This window comes from Poecilia reticulata, chromosome 9 (genome assembly GCF_904066995.2).
Source record: "Poecilia reticulata chromosome 9, P_reticulata-male-v2, whole genome shotgun sequence".
NCBI lineage: Eukaryota > Metazoa > Chordata > Actinopteri > Cyprinodontiformes > Poeciliidae > Poecilia > Poecilia reticulata.
Window position 1 is genome coordinate 3,332,415 of NC_088838.1, and position 20,674 is coordinate 3,353,088.

The 20,674-nt window shown below is 39.4% G+C and overlaps 1 protein-coding gene across 1 annotated transcript in view; it reads right to left on the minus strand.

Moving 5' to 3' along the window:
* nr6a1a (nuclear receptor subfamily 6, group A, member 1a) overlaps window positions 1–20,674 on the minus strand; it is a 129,907-nt gene that overhangs the window by 44,392 nt on the left and 64,841 nt on the right. The window contains exon 4 of the mRNA XM_008417362.3: window positions 10,432–10,455. Coding sequence (XP_008415584.1) covers window positions 10,432–10,455 — 24 coding nt within the window. The remainder of the gene's footprint in view (window positions 1–10,431; window positions 10,456–20,674) is intronic.

Consider the following 20,674-nt stretch of genomic DNA (forward strand, 5'->3'; position numbering starts at 1 on the left):
AAAGAAGTGCTGCTCAAGCCAGAGCGGTGCTGGAGCCTGTCAAATTACAGTGGGATCCCACCTCACTTCCTCTCCCTCTCCCCTTGATCTGTCTGTCGTTTGTTTTCACCGCCAGCCCGCCTCTTTCCGTCTCTCAGCTTGTCTGTCTGTGTTAAAGAAGCACAACTTATTTTAGCTAGTCTTTTGAAGAGAAAAAATAATTCCTCACATCCCCACATGGCCAGCAGGGGCCTCACATCTTGGGAACGATGCTGAAACTCGAGCAAAGCCTCAACATCCTTTGTTGCGACAGATTTTCAAAATGGCAGCCATGGTCGAATCTGTCGCAATGTCTGAACACGCGAATGGGTCTGGACGTGTGACGCCCTCTGTAAGTGTTTAAAAGACTATCCGAGGCCACGTCACTTCATGTGTATCTCTACAGCATGTTGGAACATTTGAATGGAAGTCGAGCTGATAAGAGGCAGTGGATATTGGAGGCCATTTTCTACTGCAAACAACAATAGAGGTCTCCACAGCACCGCTGCCTTCGCCCTTCCCCTCCCATATTCCTCATCCCCGCTTTGTCCATATCTAGCTCATCCACTATTTTTCTCTCATCCAACACCCCCCAACCCCTCTTGATCCCTCTATCTTTTAGCACCCCCCACCCTCACCCTTCTCTCTCTTCTCCTTTTCTGTCCAGCCCTCCTCTTCTTGCTCCAGAACTGTCAGATGGTATTAGCTCCTTTCACGCTCATGGCCTGTAGGAATAACAGCCGTGAACCTTGCCGAACAGCGTCATTCTCCTGCTCCAGTTAGCTCTCCACTCAGCACAGGCTGTTGCACAAATACCAGTGTTATTCACATTGTGCCCCCTTCACTTACACAACATGCCACAGTAAAAGGGCAAAGTTAGGCAGACGCAATCCTCAGCGGAGAAGGTCATGGTACCGAGCAAAGATGTGCACGCATTGTATAACACGATCATGCTCACTTAGTAATTATCAGCTTGCCCCCTCCGACTCAAGGATCGGCCCACAGCTTTGCTAAGATCTGGCTGACGTGGATCAAAAATGGATCCTCTCTTTATCTACTTTTGGAGCCAAAGGCTTGAAAATTTGTTAAATATTTCATGCTCAGCTTATTTCCCATGAAGCTTTGGCTGCAGGGCAAGTTGTAGATGGTATTAAAAGCCCACTGTGACCAATAAGCTGTAAAATGAGCAGAAGTTTTTTTTTATTGTGTGGAGAAACAGACCAGAATAATTCCAATATGTCCTGCACACATGTAACTGAAGGTTCATACAAGCTGCCAATCTGAGTAAAAAAAAAATGCTTTAATATCTTTTGAACTTTCTATATGCAATGATGCAGTAATGAAAAGACAGAACGCTTATGTTTTTATTCCAGGGTTTTCAGCACATGAGAATGTCTTTAACAACTTCTTTAGTTATTTAAATCTAACTTGAAATGTTCAAAACCAAAATGTGTGAAAAAGGGTCTGGATCTTGAGAAATGTGACCAGATGTGGAGCATTATGAGGGAATTGAGTCACATTGCAATTTTTGCTAACATGCAACCATAATCCTCATGTCTAGCAGAATTATAAATATTACTCAACTTTTCATACAACAAATGCTAAAATGCAGCTACAGTTTTGTGTTGTATTTTTTCATCATGTTGAAGACGCAGTACCTCTACTAGACATAACACCACAGCATTCTGGGGGATGTAGGCAGATGAAAGGATTAGCCTCTCAAAGTAGAGTCCAACTAAACTAGTTTGGCAACTAACTCACTAAATCAGACAATCAATCAGGGTGCAGGAATTCTGGCAATTGTCGTAGAGCACTGTTCAGTTTATATAACTGAAACAACAGTTATGCTGAAACCGTTATGTAGATATCTCAGTCATGGCTTCCACCTCCCCCCATGCAAATATGGATTTTAGTTAAAGGTTATCCAATAATATTAAGGAGACAGGCGGTTTTGGACAATAAGCAAAAAAGAAAATGTTTGGAATTTCATTTGTTAATCCTCCAAACTAAATTTCAGACACTGGTTTCTATGCTCTTTGCTTCAATACATTCTGCATAATCCATAAACTCCAACATATAAAGAAATGTAAAGCCTGAGATGTAGCCCACGTGGTTTTTGGTGATTTCTGTCTGGGTAAAATTTGCTCAGGTGCAATCCAATCAGCACATCTTGAATGTTTTCTACTTATGAATAAGTTTTCGAACAGAATCATCGGCATAAAGTAATTCAGAAATTGCATTATGCAGCGAGGAAAATAGATATTAAATACGTCATAATTTTTCATAGTAAACATATTACTAAAGGTGCCATTAAAATGACATTTTTAACAGGTGTTGGTAAAAATCCAAGTAACCCATCCACAGAAAAAAACCAAAGCAAATAAGCTCAGAAATTAAGCTGTGTAGTAATGTAAAATGACAGGGTATTGAACACTCTTTTTAATATTTATGGAAAACTGTAAAAAAAAAAAAAAAAAAAAGCCTTTTCTGGTAACTTCAAAATGCCTCCTGTATGAAGAGACTAGCTATGTGATTTTGGTCCATCCTTCCACACAAATAGCCTTTAAATATTTTTGATGCATCCTGAGATGCTCTCTGTGTGACATTGTGTTGACTCATGGCTGTATGCTTCCAACTAGCAAACTGGAAAAACTCCTCCTCATACAGTGATTGTCACACCTGCTAATCAATAGGTAATAAAATAACTCGGTAACACTTTATTTGAAGGGGTGTGCATAAGACTGACTTGACACCATCATAAACATGACATAACACTTGCCATGAACATTAATAAATCTTTATGAATGTTTATGACAGTTGTCATGAAGTGTCATTCGGTAAATAATGACACTTTTAATGCAAAGTTGCTCTAAAAGTTGCATTGAAAGTCCATTAAAAGAGCCAACTTTGCATTAAATTATCATAATTTACAAAATCATGCAGTTGGCACTTTTAATGAACTCTCAATGCAACTTTTAGATCAACTTTGCATTAAAAGTGTCATTATTTACCGAAGCCAATAAATTCTAATATGATAAAAAGAAGAGTAAGTAACTGTGTTTCTATTGACAAGATAATTGCACAGTTTGACCTTTAGAAAACATATGCATTTTTGGAAGAAAATCATTTTTGATAAAAAAGTTTTGATGTTAGGTTGAGTTTTTTTTTGGCCATATCAAAATTGGTTTATTTTTGCAAAACTGCATTGGAGACACTTTTTTTCCCCCCCATCACATGGATCATGTTCAACAACCGGGAGTTGCCGCTGGCGCAAACCACAGAGAAGGAGACAACAGGAAGTATTTGCAGGATAATCAGGGTGCAGGATACATTTTAATAACTGATTGTGTGAACAAACTTATTCACGGGTGATTTTAATTGTGTTTCTCATTTAATGGAAACACCCTTATTACAAAATTGTTTTTGTTTTTTTAACAACAGAATATTGACAAAGTTTTGTGCAAATTTGTAATGGAACTGCAACTAGTGTTTAGTCGACCAAAACTGCATCCCTGATGAGCAGCTTACCAGCTGAAGCCAATATAAACCAGGTGAGTCTAAGGCTGTCACTGCCTTCACACTGTTCAACTGATTTCAAGACACTGGTACAATAAAATGATAGGGAGTCAAGTAAAATGTTCTATGCAGTTTGAGAAAAACTGCAAACATACTTTTGTGGGGGCTATCTGCACGATGGGCAAGGCAATTATCAGTTTGACAAGTAAGCATAGACAGATTAATACAAATATGAGGAGATTGTAATTTCTCATCACTCTGTGCTCAGCAAGCCCAGCATGGAAGGAAGGCTTAGAGGCTAATAATCAAAGCAGATTAGCTTGAGCTCTGATGGATGCGACGCAAGCCTGCTAATCATCAGCGTGATAAGCATGAATCATCCGATCACAGTCAGAAATGAGCAGTGGGTTTCAAATAATGATTTTGATGGAATGATTTTGGTATCAGCCGCCCATCAAAGTGCCGCTCTTTGGCTTCCATTTGTTTCCTTCAGTCCATGTCACAGTAATTCCTTCGCGTTAATACAGTATGTGTAGGATGGTGCATATTAAGCATGGTGAGGAAGAGTGGGCGGAAACATAAGAGTTTCAGGGTACCGGTATGACTGATCTCTAGCCCTCCTGCCCTGTGATTTAGAATCAAAATGACAGACTTTCCCCTGATTGGGCTACGGGTGGAGAGCTAATGACACGCTGCGTGGGCTAACGTGACTATTAACCCACTCGGAGCAGCAGGAACTGACGGGAACACAATTCTGTCATTATGCTCCGAGGAGACCTTTAATCATGGAGGCAGGGACAGTAGTCGCCCTGGATTCAGCAGGGAGACGATGATATCACAGACATGCTCTGCCTTACCTCATGCTGCAGGAAGTTGATGTCTCACCTGATGGCTGCTGCATTAGCATCTCTTGGTGGGTTTAATGGACGGCTGCTAAGTAAACATTGATGATGAGGTTTACATGGATACGATAGTTGCATGTTTGTGGGTCTTAAAAATGGACGTTGTTTCATTTTAATAGTGCAGAATTTACATTTTTAGGAGCACTTTTAATGATAATGTGCAGATCTTTTTAGTGCTGAAGGAACATTTGAATTAATATATACGTGTCTGTGTAAGTCCTCCTCAGTAAGACCTGGGGAGCATCCCTTAAAGTCGAAATGTCGCACTCAAAGCCTGCCGTTTGAATCTAGTACACTATCATTCTAACATCACACTTTATGTGTAATATAACTGCTGACACACTACCCTAGTTTTATACAAGCTGCTCAAATAACATTCTTCCTTGTACTGATACTTGTGTTAGCAGCTCTTCTCTGTGATGAGATGATCAAAGCACGCAGGAGTCGTCGCACTGATTCACACCTTCATTCAGTCCTGAGAGTTTCAGTGGCTCAGAGTCTGATCAAAAACACTGAAATATGGAGCAAAATAAAGATGTCAGGTGTGGCGTTTGGCTTTTATCAGAGCTACAGAGTGTTTGCATGTGTCTAAATCTTCTCACCATTTTTCCTGTAATTTTAAGGTGTCATCTCAGTGATGAGATTTTACTGAAGGATGTTTTTAGTTGTTTTATATGGGCAAGGGAAAAATGCTCTTTGTGGAACCAACTGATAAAGAGAAAGACATCAGAAATAATTGAAAGTATAAACATCTACTTTACTTATTGTAAATGTAGCCAATTGTTGTGAAGCTACACCCACCAAGGTGTTGTTTTTTTACCCTCGACATGTTTTCCAGACTGATGAACCTTCAGTGGTGCTTCATGTCGCTGTTCAGAACTCATTTCTTTCAAAGTGTTTGTGATTAGCTGAAGGCCACTTTGTAATAATTTATAGCCATCCATCCATCCATCCATCCATTTTCTTGCACCCTTTTTCCCTCAGTGGGGTCGGGAGGGGTGCTGGTGCCCATCTCCAGCCAACGTTTCGGGCAAGAGGCAGGGTACACCCTGGACAGGTCGCCAGTCTGTCGCAGGGCAACACAGAGACACACATGACACACAACCATGCACACACACTCACACCTAGGGGCAATTTGGAGAGGCCAATTAACCTGACAGTCATGTTTTTGGACTGTGGGAGGAAACCGGAGTACCCGGTGAAAACCCACGCGTGCACAGGGAGAACATGCAAACTCCATGCAGAAAGACCCCAGGCCGGGAATCGAACCCAGAACCTTCTTGCTGCAAGGCAACAGCTCTACCAACTGCGCCACTGTGCAGCCATAATTTATAGCATCAGTTTTAATTTATTGTCTTTCTATTGTCTGCCTGAAGAAAATATAACAAGCTTCATAAAACTTGTAACAAGCTTAATTTTTAATCTTTATAGAAGATTAAAAAACTTCTGTAAAACATGTTTATCATAACACATTTGTTACAATAAGTCAATTTTGCTACGTCAGTTGGGAAAAACTCTTATGCCTGGTGGCTTGACGGGAACACCCTTTACAGTTAGTTGTAGTCAAATGTTTCAGCCTGAACATTTCAGAGGAAGAACATCTTCCAGCCATGCCCCACCTCATTGTTCCCAGTCATCAGGACTGAGAACAACTATGTAAAAAGCTATCATTTCAGCTTTTTAGAACTTTTCATGTTTCTTTTTGAACTCATTCTTGTGGCACTTTGACCTGCAAATAAGTTTCTTTTTTTTTTTGCATAAAGAAGCAGTTAAGCAGAAACGCGTAGCGAGCATGCTGTGTTTCACCAACTGCCACAAAGAAGAAGAAGTGTACAGGTTTTCTTGTGATTTTAAAGTTGTTATCCAACAGGAGCCAGCACAGTAACAACTTGATCCTCATTATCTTCCACCATGGTTGTTGTCTTTTTACCTACTTCCACGTGTCAGGACACTTAAGTCCTGACACGTGATGTTTGTAAAGTATCAATGATGTTCAGGTCGGATGAATGCGACCTGGCCATACAGTCGCAGGTAACATTTAAAAAGATCATTAAGTATCAGATTTAGGAACACATATCCAAGTGACCTGGGTCGCATTTGTAAAAATCCGACTTGTTTTGTCATAAAAAGATCAAATACAAGTACTATTAAGGCAAAATAAATTGGATTTGAGTCACTTCAGGCTGCAGTGTTAATACAGCCTGATTCGGTCACTCTTTGATTACCTAGCAACAACCTGTCGAGTAACGTGCCCAGAAGCCTTTTAAGGTTTCGCCACCATGCCTCATTACATAGTGAAAACAGGAAAGGTCACGCCACCAATTAGGCAGTATTTCAAATAATTAAAACAAAAACCTAATTAATACTTATCGATATCGACTGATATAAAGAGCTGATATTGTGGAATGTTTTCAGCCGTATTGTCCAGCCCTACTGTTTGTCTCCATCTCTCAATGGGTTATCTCTGGACAGGTCCTCCCTGACTTAAAGCAACCTCTTCCAACATCAGGAAACTCTTTTCAATATTACTGCTGAGTAAGGATTGGGTTAGACAGACTCACCCAGAACGAACTCGATGTGTTGAATCAGATCACCACGGAGACACCGATTTGTTAATTGTGTAAATGGGAAACAAGTCTGGGTTGCAACATTGTAAGTATTAATCTTAGTTCCACTTGGAACATATTAATTAAATACTTTTACTCAGACAAATATTCTGCTAGTCATCCCAATAACTGAAATAATATTGGAAAATGTGGGACAGATTTCTTTTAATTTCTTAAAATATTTTTATGATAAATACCACAATACAAGTTGATATTAAAATGTCCTAACCAAAAGAAAATACAAACAAATGAACCTCTAAAACTTAAATGAGACTGAATTTACATCCATTTTTGGAGAGTAACCAAACATTTAATACAGATTCCTTACAGCAGCTTGCCCAGTGATATTATGCAGCAGCATTAGGATAAATGTGCTGTGTACTTGACACTGTGTGAAATGGCATTTTGCAGTAAAGTCCTCTCATCTTCTACTTCAAGCAGATTAAAGCCAACTGGGATTTATTAGCAGGCAGCACCGCGGCAGGTTTGTCCAGGATCATCCCACCCTGAAGTAGGTGGAATGTTACAAATTTCCATGCTGCAGCCCACAGCCTCTGCTCTGCTTAATCATACATCTGAATCAGTGCAGGCACATACCTGACTGGCTGGATACTAACACAAAAACAAAACTGTTTACTCTGAAACTAGAGATGCTGAAACTACATCTCTAGTTTCAGCATTTTTATTTTCTTCAGCAGTTGCTTTATCACTGATATTATTGCTGTTGGGTAAAATTACTCATTTTAACTAATCATTGTTTCATCATTTTATTTGAGTGTTTTATCTACATGTGTTCAGTTACCTTTGACCAGTCATGCTTTAAGGTTCTTTCTGTATCTATAATGTAATTTCCTACTCAAGGGGTCCATCTGTTCTGTTATCTCAGCATTGTTCTACTGAAGAAGGTCATCATAATAAAAGCCATTTCCAAGCAGAGTTGAGCAGAGCTCACCAATCTTTGATCCCGAGCGGGTTAGAGGTTGTGGATCTCTCCCTTTGCAAAGGAAGTCATAAAACCCTCATTTGTCTTGTGTCTGGTTCTATACAGGTCTTGAACTAACTTTAAAAACCCCCAACAACTGCTATTACAACAAATATAATACATAATGCAAAACAGGACCAGTAATTGGGTGTAGCCTCTGAATTGTAACAAGGGATAATCTTTTTAGGCCAACTTATTTGTAAGATAGTTCCTGTCTGGAGGAAAAAGGAGAAAAAAACTTTTAGTTTGAGGGTTACAGAAGAGGCAATACTTGTCCCCTGCAGACTTTAGAAACTTACTTAAAAACAATACTATGTCCACCTTTTGCAGTTTCATTTTACTATGAAGAGACAGAATATCACGGAAAACAAACCAGCTGACTGGGTGAAATAACTCAGATTACTTAAGTGCCATATCCAGATAACTATCAACTAATTATGAATGCTATTCTTTTCTTCACCAGGTCATGTCCTTAAAGATCACTATTATACAAAATACGTTTACTCTACTTTCTTTCGATCACCATGAGAACAGGAACACTGGACAACAGCTGGAATGGGCTTCAGAATCTGCATCATTGTCAAAATGGCACAAAATTTTCATTAGAAAATGGAGGAAATGTAAAATGACCATCAGTTGCTCTTGGTCTGAGGATCTATCCTCAATGATTATGAGAAAATTTAGTTCAGAACAACTGGAGGAGTTTATTGATCTGAAGCTGATTGAGAGCAGTCATCAAGAACACAATGTTCCCAATCTAATTAATGGGAACACTGTACTGCATGCTGTGACATTTAAAGGCATGTCTAAAGTTTTCCAGTGAAGTTTTAGTGGTTCACAGAATGCTTGGGAGAAATTGTTTTTTTATCAAATGATATCAAGATAAAAGCTTTTGGTGTAAACATGATCCAGTTTACTTATATAAGAAGAAAAGTGGCAGTTTGAGCTAAACACTACAATTCGTACATTTGTCAAGCATGTAGTGGACAACTTTGTTTCAGACTTTTATGTCTGATAAATTTACATGAAGACTTTGCTACACTGAAGGCCCAACTAGAAGAACCAATTTCTCTTATCAAAAACATATTACATAGGTCATCGGTGAGTCTTCAGGATGACGATGTCCCAAAGCATAGTAAGAAGTTTAATAAAGGAACGGCTACAGATGAAACACATTAGGTTAGAGCCCGTCTTTGAACCTCAACTATACCGAAAGGGTTGCAGGAAGTTAAACATTTTGCCTAACAAGTGGGAGCCAAAAAAGCCTAAAGAATTTAAAAGCTTATGCAAAGAGGAGTGGGTCTAAATCTCTCCTGGAGAGACGGTCTGGAGACATGTAGAAAACATCTACAACACTCTTGTTTTGTCAGTCAAGTTCTACGTCATGTTTTGCTTTGATCCCAAAGCAACATGACTTGTTGCTTTGGGACAAGTCATGTTGTCCCATTGGTCCATTAGATCATTGGACCAATGTGATCATTGGACCATGGACCATTGGACCATTGATCCAATGGTCTTTGATAAATTGGATCAAATACCATTTTTTTGAAAGGGGGGGGGGCAAAACTTACTGTTTTGTTTCTGTTACCTTTTTTTTGTTGTTGTTGACTTTATGTTTTAGCATGCATCTTATAATCCGGTGTGCCTTATGTATGGGTTAAATACAGAAATGGACGCCATAATTGAGAGTGCGCTTTATAATCCTGTGCGCCTTATAGTCCGGAAAATACGGTACATTAAATAATTCATACTGACGGACATAAACCAATGAGGAAACATCACTGTCTGCAGCCAAGAGGCAAGCTAATATAAAGCTGGCATAAATGAATTGCAGGTGAACCTATTTAGTGTTACTGGTGCTTGTCTATCACCCCAGATTTACACTGCATGTGTCTCTTCTCTGCTGCGATCTTCATTGGCAGAGTCCAGCTCTTCCTGACCAGTCCCACCTCACATTTGAAAATTTCTAAATAAATGCAACTTATACTCCAGTGAGTCTGATGTTCTTTTTCCTGATTACAAAACATTTTTTGACTGATGCCACTTGTGCTCTGAAGAAACTTACAGTCCAGAAAATATGGTTGCCTAGCTAGGGTTGGCTACAGAGTTGGTACATGTTAATAATGCCAAGTAGGTTCACACATTGCAACAAGGTCATGAAGGAGAGAAGGGACAGAGCAATGGATCTGAAAATGGTGTGAAATCTTCAATATTGAGATTATTAAGCAACTGTTTCAAATTGCTAATTAAGGTTGTAAAATAGCAGTAAAATAGTAGTGAAATAGGTGATGGCAGCAGTGAAAAACCCCCACAAAGAATTCCAGGTTATCCAGAATTTTGTTGGTATCTTAACAAATACCTTTCATCGTGCAGCTATTCAGAAAAACACAAAAGCATTTTTACTCACCCAGGCTACTTTCATTGATTGCATCTGTGGAAACAGAAACCATAGTTTTATCAATAAACATGATCATCAGAGTCGGAATGTCTGGCCATACTTTAACTATGAGACTGAACAATTATTCACCAGTGATGTTATGTCTATGTGCTTAGCTGGGAAACTTTCTGACATGCAGAGGCCTGCACTGGAAAAAGAAACGGGTATGCATACTGAACCCAGATCAGGATCACACTGATGCTAACAAATCACTGTTGGTGTGGGTGTACCTCCAACATTCTAGAGTTCATCCATCTCAACTAAAAAAAAAACAAGATCTCTCCTGAGATCTGGAAAGAGGCAGGTTTTACTTACTGGCATTGTTACTGGAATTAATTTTAGTGTTTGGATGTTGGCTGTACTTGAGGCTTTTAGAATAAACTAAATGTAAATGTTTTCTTGAATTGGAGAAGATTCATTCTCACTTTCATTCAGTGTGCTGATGTGTTGGGATTGACTGGACCAAAGAGTAAATTAAACTGCAAACACACAGGCCATTAGGTCATAAGGACCTTGCCAACACACTCATACTCATACGATGTGTGGGTGAGTGGAGCCACAACAGTCTCACAAAGCATGTCATTGAAACAACTATATGTGTGCGTGTGTGTGCGTGTGTGCGTGTATGTACGTACGCGTGCACGCGTTTATGTATCTGTATATATAAGTAATTAGCAAAAAAAACTGAGGGAAAAGACCCAAAACATTATAAGTTTAGGTCTTTAGCTAAGCTAACTTGGTTTACTGTAGACAATTTTCACATCTCTCTGTTTTTGATAAACAACACAACGTCAAAAATAAATCTGCAGGCAGGTATTTGGCGCTTCCAAATTGAAAACACGATTTTCTGCTTTCCACCGGAATCTGCAGTGGCCCCTGTGGAGCTATGCTGAAAACACAGAGTATCAGTGCAAATAAGAAAAATTTTAATTTTTGTCTTCAAAACTGCAATTTGTATTGTGCAAAAACAAACAAAACAACTAACCCTTGCCTAGTGAGGCAGAGAGGAAGAGAAATAGAGTTAATTACAATGAGATCTGTGATCCAGAACGCAGTGTGTAGCTTGTGAATGATATCCTGCATATAAATATCCATCACGGTTTCACAAATTACAACTGTGACCTAACCGCTGCCTTAGCTCCACAGAACTGCCCCCCTTCACACCCAGGAGGGCCCCACGTTCTACTTATGCTTTGCTCTACACAAACCTGTTTACTCCCACAGCAGCAACAACTCACTGGAGCCAATCTGTTGCTGGTGAAAAAGAGGTAACTGATCATTCTGGATGTTCATGAACAAATCTGAGTCCAGAGGTCTGTTTCACAAAGTAGGTTAACGAAATCCAAGATAAGAGATAAAGCCAGGTTTGACATAGCGCCATCAGTTCATCCTGATGACCAAACCCAGTTTAGTAGGTGCAGCTTTGTCGAGCCAGACTTAAGTAATTCAGGTGAAAGCAAGTCCACGTCTTCAAGAGACCATGAAACTGATCACAGATCCACTGATGCCGCGCTAGACAAATTGTGCATAAAATGAACATCTTTTGATGCAGTATTATGAAGAATTGAAACACTTTTACCTGAATTACTTAAGTGAATAAATTGTCATTATTTACAAAATCATGCAAAGTTGGCACTTTTAATGGACTTTTAATGCAACTTTTAGATCAACTTTGCACTAAAAGTGTCATTATTTACTGAATGACACTTCATGACAACTGTCATAAACATTTATAAAGACTCCTTTATGTTCATGACAGATGTTATGTCATGTTTATGACAGTTTCATGTCAGTCTTATGCACACCCCTTCAAATAAAGTGTTACCAAAGGTTTACTACAATGTCCAATTGACTTGGACTAATAACTTAGAAGGTCCCTGCCTATGTCGTTTTTAATTAGTTTAACCTATAGTTAACTTCCTGTTTGAGTTGTGATGTTTTTGTTTTGAAGGAACAATTTCTATTAGCACAAAGGCAGTTTGACATTAATCAAAAGACAGAAGATAAGTTGAAACAGAGCTTATAAAATGTAATATTAGCAGCAGCAAACTATGCTACTTTTATTTATATGCCTAAACTAAATTTACAATGTAAATGTATTAAATCACGTTAAAATTCATCAGTGAAGTATGCAGAGAGCTGCAACTAACATGGCTTCACTTGATTACAAAACATTTGTTTCTTTATCAGTCATTTCTCTACTCCCTTGATCACTGCAATAGTCTATTAAAGGCCTTCCTGTCAAACTAGAATAGCGATCTTCAGAAACACAACAGTAACATAGTCCATAAGGATCATTTTAAATTTAATAATGGTATTTTATACCATCAGAAAGGTAAAATAATTATAGTGCTTGACTGAATACTAAAATAAAATGAGGTATTTTAATGTGTAATAGTGAAGAAAGAAAGACAAAGAAGAAGATAAGACAGAATCACAGATAAAACTCATTGGCTTCTGATCGGTGTGAGTCCTGAGTGAACAGATGAGGCTCCAGACTCAACTAAGCCTGGTTGTTAGCCTGGTCTGGGACAGGCTGGCTGCACAAAATAGATCACCATGGTAACTTATGCGCTACTGCTTTTATAATACCAAATCAAGGCTTAAATAAGCTAAGATAACCGGAGAGTCTTGGCTTAACCTGCTATGCTAGTTTTGTAAAACAGCCCTCTGAGCGTTTTTATGATTATTTACAACAATCATTAAGAGTTGTAAATAATCATAAGTTGTAAATAATCATAAGTTGTAAATAAGCACCACCAGCAGGGTCTTGCCCTAGGACACAACAACGGAGGAGTCGAGCTGCCCTGTCTGTCAATCAATCTCTCAAGTACCACCACCGTCATCCTGATAGATTGAGTACTAAAATATCCAAAAGTTCCAGTCCTCTCTGTCCATTTACATCTTTTTGTTGTGGTGTTTTTAAGATTGCATTAATAAGAGATGCTGTAAAAATAATACACAGTCAAAAGACAGCTGTGTGTAGCATTTAAGTTCTACAAAATAAATGCACTCCTAATATTAACAACACACACCAAGTCAAAGATTTCTTGCTAAAAAAGCAAGAACAGTTAATGACAACCCCTAAACCTAGATCACTGTGTATTAATGAAAATGTGTAACAAGAGTGCATTACAGTTCTTTGAAAGTCATGCCACAAGTACGTTTTCTGAGTATTATTAAAAAATGAAGCCAAGTCAAACATACAAACTGTGCATTTGTGAACTGCCAACAGCTGCGTTTCTACTACAAATGTACACCAAACTTTATCTATATTCCGTTAATGTAGGAAAAACACAATTCGGCAATTACATTGTTTCCATGAAATACAAAATGCAATTAAAATCACACATCAATAAGTTTGTATATTAATATTTTTAATATACAAACTTATGTTTTTTATTTTATCATGTCAATAAAAAACATGATGTGCCATCATCCTCTAACAACTTCATTTTGTCCTCTTTGTCTTTTCTGCCAATACAAAGTAGTATTGCAGTTTTACAGAACATACAAATTTTGATACAGTATAGCCAAAAAAACATTTTATCAAAAAAACAATTTTTTTTTTTTTTTTTTTTTTACAAAATTGGCATTTCCATTAAGCAAATGTATTTTTGTAATTCCAATTTACACAATTTTATGGTCAATGGAAACGCCATCGCTATTTACAGGGTGTCTAAAAGACCTCCACAACTGCCTTGTCAGATTCATCTTAGGGGTCCGTGCCTTCCTCATCAGCAGCGTACTGAAATTTTTCTGACATCCTCACACCGAGCGCCGAGAGCCAGGGCAGCCTTACACGGCAAAAAAAATGGTGACATCACTTAAACAAGAGCTAAACAAAAATAGGCCACAGCTGTTTGGATCTTTAGGCTACAAATTAGACTCAATATGTCACCCACAATCACATCAAAGGAAGGACCGACTGAGGGAGCCGTCTACACTGCAACGGGCTGCTGTTGCTGCTTTCTGCTCGCTTCCGCTCTCTGCTCCGTTTTCCACACATGGAAGTAGAGCTCATGCTAATTTGTGTTAGACGAACACTGAACAACGGAGGGAGCATTGGTGGGGAATGGATGAATTATGGAGTGATTTAAATAATGAATAGGCCCCTTTTTAGCCATACGAAAAGCCCTGTAAGAGAGGGAGGGGGATCCATGGAGGTGGTGGGACACTTTGTGGAAAACACAATCTCAAAACAGAACTGGGGCATATGAATTATACCTTACTGGGTCCATTATTGCTTATCAAAGCATCAAATGAATTATTCCATCCATGGGTATGTGTTTAGCACTGCTGCAGTTCTACTTCCTAGGGAAACCAGAAGCAGCAACTGATGCTTTCCCGTGTACACATTTGGAAATAAAGATGAAACACCTGGGAGGAATCACATGGCTGTCAGCACACAAACATTAAGCCTCCAGCCTTTTATGATGCACGCACCACACTCACATTAAAAGAGTAAGAAAACTAAACGCAAATCTTATGTTTATCTTATTAGATACACATAAAGTAATCCGAAGTGGAAACGGACAAGGCAAGAGACAAGAAAGAGGATGACTGTGGGTGATCAAAATGTCAAACCTGTCAGTTCTTTTCTATGAACTGACAGGTTTTTACTAAATGTAATGGTTATTAAAAGTAATGAATCGTTGGACATGATAAAACCTGCAAGTTATTCTGAATGTAGACATGACCATCTGAGAACATTTTTTGTAATTTCTTGATGAATTATTGATGCTTCATGAATTTATTTGGGTAATTATCACATAAAATTGCAGTTAAGTGCTTGTGCTGATCAGAATCAACCCCAGAATAAACATAGTGAATTTCCCTTGCACTAGGGTCCCCAAACATTTCTCATTGTATAGAAAGAAAAAAAAGAGGTGATAAAAGAAACCAGATCGATCCACAGCTTTACACTGAAAATGACAATATTTATGCTATTGAAACTGTAAGAAAAAACATTGCATTATATTGAAATCTATGGAAAAATGTCCTTCAACAGGGTTTAAACCACGTCTCCAAGTTTTTCAAGCTCAGTCTTTTACAGGCTAATCTAAAAATAACTAATGCTGCACTGATCTAGCTGTGTGGAGTCTTTTCTAATCCCCAGCTCTAATAGGAAAAACACTTTAACAGTTTATACAGATTTAAGAAAAATCTGATTACTGCAGACAGCCAGCAATAATCATTACTTAAGTGCATGCACACAGAGTCATGGAGCCTAAAGCACTATTTTCTGCAGTAAGACATGCACAGCAAATTGATGAGCTAAACCACAAGCTTATAATCGCAAGCTGCTTCACACAGCAAGAGCAATTTATCACAGGGGGCTTTTCATGTAAAGGAGAAAATATTCTGACCAATTAACCAGATATAAGATAACTTTACATAAGTTCCAACAGCCCTGACCTTCACGGTTTGCAACAACAGAAAGTTGAAAGGAAAGACTAAAGTAGAACCAACTGAGGAACCAGTGTGTCTCTCAGCACACTGAGACATCTACAGCCACTGAGTGCTGTTTATGTTTGGTCTGAACTTGCAACAGTATCTGAGGCCCCAGTTGGGGTTTCACTTCCCCGCTTGGGGTGTCCTTTCACCCTTAGGTTCAGCAGAATAAAGAAAAGTGGGGGGAGTTTAGGAATAGAAGGGTCACATGGCTGCTCACCCTCACATTGCCTCCACTGGCCCCATCCTGACATCCAACCCCTCAGAAGTCACTCTGCTAAAAGTGAAGGTCAAAGAGCCTACGAGGATGCATTGAAACCCCTGGTCAAAGTCCAGCAGCACCTACAGGAATCAGAGCCCTTCAACTGGTTTTCAACTGTCACTATTTTAAATTCATGTTTCAACAACTTGTGACAGCAAGGTTTCAATGCAGATTGGCATCTGCACTATGCGGACAAGAGAGTAATACTTACAAATTCAGTAAACCAAAAGTCCCCTCCTGGTTCTAAACAAAAAAGCCTCTGCCATCAGACTCCATTTACACCAGAGCATTGCCTGGAAACTGCTGGCATTTTAGGATGTTAATTGGAGAAACGGTCAACATTTAGACACCACTTTGAATCTACTGTAGTTAGCATGCCAGGCCACTAGATAGCGATGTAACTTTAGCTCATCATTGCACACAGTTTTGACCTTTGGCTTCCATATCTTTGTACACAGTAACATGTCTCCCAAAAATGAAGTGCTCATGTAACACATGGAGTTCATCCATCCATGCATTTTCTTCCGATTATCCAGACTCAGGTTGCGAGGTTAGCAGCTCAAGTAGCTGGCCCAAGTGGGAAATCCCCAGGCATTTCCAGGTCAGCCAAGAATCATGGTCCCTCTAGCGCACAAATGTCAAACTCTAGTCCTGGAGGGCCACTGCCCTGAAACTTTTAGTGGTGCAGCCTCAGCTCACCACACCTGAATAGAATAATTAGGTCATTAGCAAGGCTCTGGAGAACGTATCTACACAAGAAGGAGGTAATTAAGCCATTTCATTCCAGTGTTTTGTATCTGTGGCACATCTAAAAACTGCAGGACAGCGGCCCTTAAGGACTGGAGTTTGACACCCCTGCTCTAGCGTGTCTTGGGTTTTCCCCTGGGTCTCCTCCAGGTGGGACCTGGGTCAATTCACAAGGGAGGCATCCAGGAGGCATCCTAACCAGATGCCCTAACAAAATCAACTGGCTCCTCTCGATATGAAGGAGCAGTGGCTCTACTTTCTTGTTATCTTCCTGTGCATGCGTAGAATAAACCCTACAGCTGTAACCCACATGCGTTCTGTGCACGTGGGCTTTCACACCTGTGGAGTACTTCTGACCTCAGCGACAGGTGACATAGAAAAGTTTAACTCGGAGACTACTACTTGTGTGGGGGGGAAAAGTCAATTTCTTTACTGAATTTACTGAAGAGCTTCTCCTTGTAAATGTGGCTGAACTGAGCAAAGAATCTATTGATCTATTGGGCTGATCCAGCAGGAGGCAGAGTGGAGCTCTCACCACTCTACCTCTGTGGTGAGGGCAGAGTAACATGGTCTGTAGATAGCGAGCGACTTTATCCCTAGCCAACCATCAGAGCTGTTACTGTCCTTCAATTTTTTTTGCTCAATTCTTGCTTCTTTCCAGCATTGATGGTTGGAAAACAGTGATTGTCCTTTGTCATGACATGGTAACGATGAGCAATGCTAAAGTTGACAGGGTTTCCCCAGTGTATAAAAAGCCTGGTGGGCCACCAGACTTTATTTGCCCCCCCCCCCCCAGGTCCTCCCTTACTTCTCCTTGCCCCACCAAGCAAACTGGCTAAGTGTTACTTGTTTTTATCTTAAATAGGTTTCTATATTCACCAGTAGCTCCGGACTGCATCAGTGTTTGCTAAGCTCCGCACTTCACTGACAGAGTGGAGTCGTTCCTTAAAGACGGGTTTATAGATGATGCAGTGAACTGAGTGTAAAATCATGGGCATTGCACCAATCACACCATAAGCACCTCTGCACTGTCGCAGCTGCATCCCTGAAGTTCTGAACCTCAGCGCTGATCACACATGCCACCTTTCACTTCAACTTGAATATCTGAAAGGTGTTCTTGCAAAGCAAGTTCACCTGTATAGGTGTATGTTTTAACACTTTGTGAGGACTCTTTTTTCTTCAGAGAATACTTCACCAAGGTAGGCATCAAGTTTAAAAGCCACAGTGCTTGTTCTGCTCGTGTATATAACCTGTAGTTGCACTATTAGAGGTGAGCGTTGAGTGTGCAGTGGAGTGAGAATGATATATCTGTGTGAACAAAAATTATGTGTGGCATGTGCATTTAGACCTCACACATGCAAGATCGGGAGAACAGAAAAATGTGTCCCATAAAGCCCAGGTGACGAAAACAGGCTGTGGTTATTGAAAACTCAGCAGTCACAAAACGGAAAAGATTGGCCCTTCATAGTATAACACGAATTAAATGTTCCAGTTTGTCCTTCAAATCCAGCAGAGAGATGCCCAGTGCAGCAGCTCTCATTATGCAGGGCCCGTAAAAGGTGGTGTGGGGCCTTGATTAGAGGGTTAATGTGCACATACACACTAATCTAATACCAATGCTAAGCCCAAACACAACAAATGCAGAAAAATTACTCAATTTTAACTATTCAACTATAAAAGCTTAAAAGAAATGATCAATTAATTAAGTTCAAGTTCCTGCTGTCTTGATATCATACCCACAACTTTCCTTAAAGTCCTGCCTGTCATTGCACCTGATCCGATTCATATAGTAAACTCATCCCTCTCATCAGGTGTTTTCCCCCACAGGCTTTAAAAACAAAAAATAAAAAACAGTCTGGAAAAACCACTACTGTAGAACTACAGGCCAATCTCCAACCTTCCATTCATCAGCAAAAAAATTGAAAAGCCAGTTTCAACAGTTACATAGTTTTCTAACTATAGCCAACCACTTTGATGTGTTTCAGTCTGGTTTCTGTGCTCACCACCATTCTGAGACTGGCTGATAATTTGCGTTATGTGATATTAACCCGTCAAAATTTTTGGATTGATCGCATGGGTTAGCGTGTCATCGTTGATGGTCCTAGTTTGTATGTGACTTGTACGATATGCATTTACAGAACATGCAAATGAAAAAAAATAAGTGTTGAGTCACACAATTGAGATTGTGCTGAAAGAGATTATCTCACATATCCCGCAATTATAATATTCCACAATAGGCCAAAATTCTCAATACAACTATGGCTGATTTTTTTTTTATATTATTGCAAAAGTTAATTATAAATGGACAGTTGACATTTATGGAAAGATCAGGCCTTGAACACAATGTAGATGGATGGATGGAATAAACACTAGGAAGAGGAAAGCAAAATAAAAAAAAATAAAATAAAAGAAAAGCTTATTTTTTCAGGGCTGCACAATATTGGTGTGCACAGTGTTAATCTGGCAATAAACTGCTTGGAATGCAACATTTGCTAACTTTTATCAGAGCTGCACAATAAGGGAAGCATGCAGAAGTGATACTACTGCTGAAAATTCTCAAGACAATAGAAATTATGATTTAGCAACATTTTCTTTTGGCTCTTTTCTTCCTTTAATTTTACATGAAGGCCCTACAACATGAAATCTATACAATCCAAATATACCGACATGAAGAGAGTTTTGAAATATTGTATTCTGAGAAATATTATATCAAAGTAGTGCTTTGGGATTGCATTATTGCTCACACGGATAGTGTAATAGCATCTACAATCTGATCGATCGTGCAGTTCTGGCGATTCTACTCCCACAGTCAGGAATTCTTGCTTTCCTGAAAACCCAATAGTATAGATAGCCTGTTGGATGGAACTTCATTGTAGCAGAGACCCACACCAGATGACAGCGCTAAAGATGATAAAGGTTACAAGAAAGACTGCATGATCAGACCTGAACTAGGTTCTATAATACCTGTTTAGTTTGTGTGACCTAGTTTTTGAGCAGGAAGAGTATATGCGTTACATACTGTATACTTTGACATCTATTCACACTCTGAAGCACCTTCCGATTTGAAAATCTGTAGCATTTCCACAAACACAATTCTGAATGACATTGCTGAAATGAGGGGAATTTTTTTCCATTTAGCTAGCATTTGGAAGTGTTTCATCTTATTGCTAAAATGACAGCTTTTAATGCTGCTGCATTTATAACCCGTTCCTCTTATCAGAGCTCCCCCCCAGACACTTGATGGAATTTGCCATCGCACAATGGTTGGAAAATACACTTCAAAGGCAAGACGCATCTAATCTCCTCCACTCTGCACATTGCAAATTTGCTGTGGTAATAAGATCCTGCCTTCCCAAGCGTTCTTAAGGATCTGAACGAAGGATGAAAATTTCATCTCTCTTTTGCTCTCTCCCCTTCTGTTTCTTTGCTCCCTTTCAGCATGGCATTGCAAAAGAAGTGTGTTGGGCACAGTGCTGCAGTTGAGAAGAATTTCTGCAACAGCAAAATACTGCATAAACGTTGGAACCCATCCCATCCTTATGTAAAAGCCCCCATTTTACAGCTTTATTCGTCACACACACACACACGCACACACACACACACACACACACACACACACACACACACACACACACAAGAGACACAACTGACAACACAGCACAGTGACCTAGTTTCTATGTGGCCCAGAAAGATCAAGCATGACTCCCTCAGAACAGCTATAGGCACAAAAACCTGGTTCGGCTCTTCAGA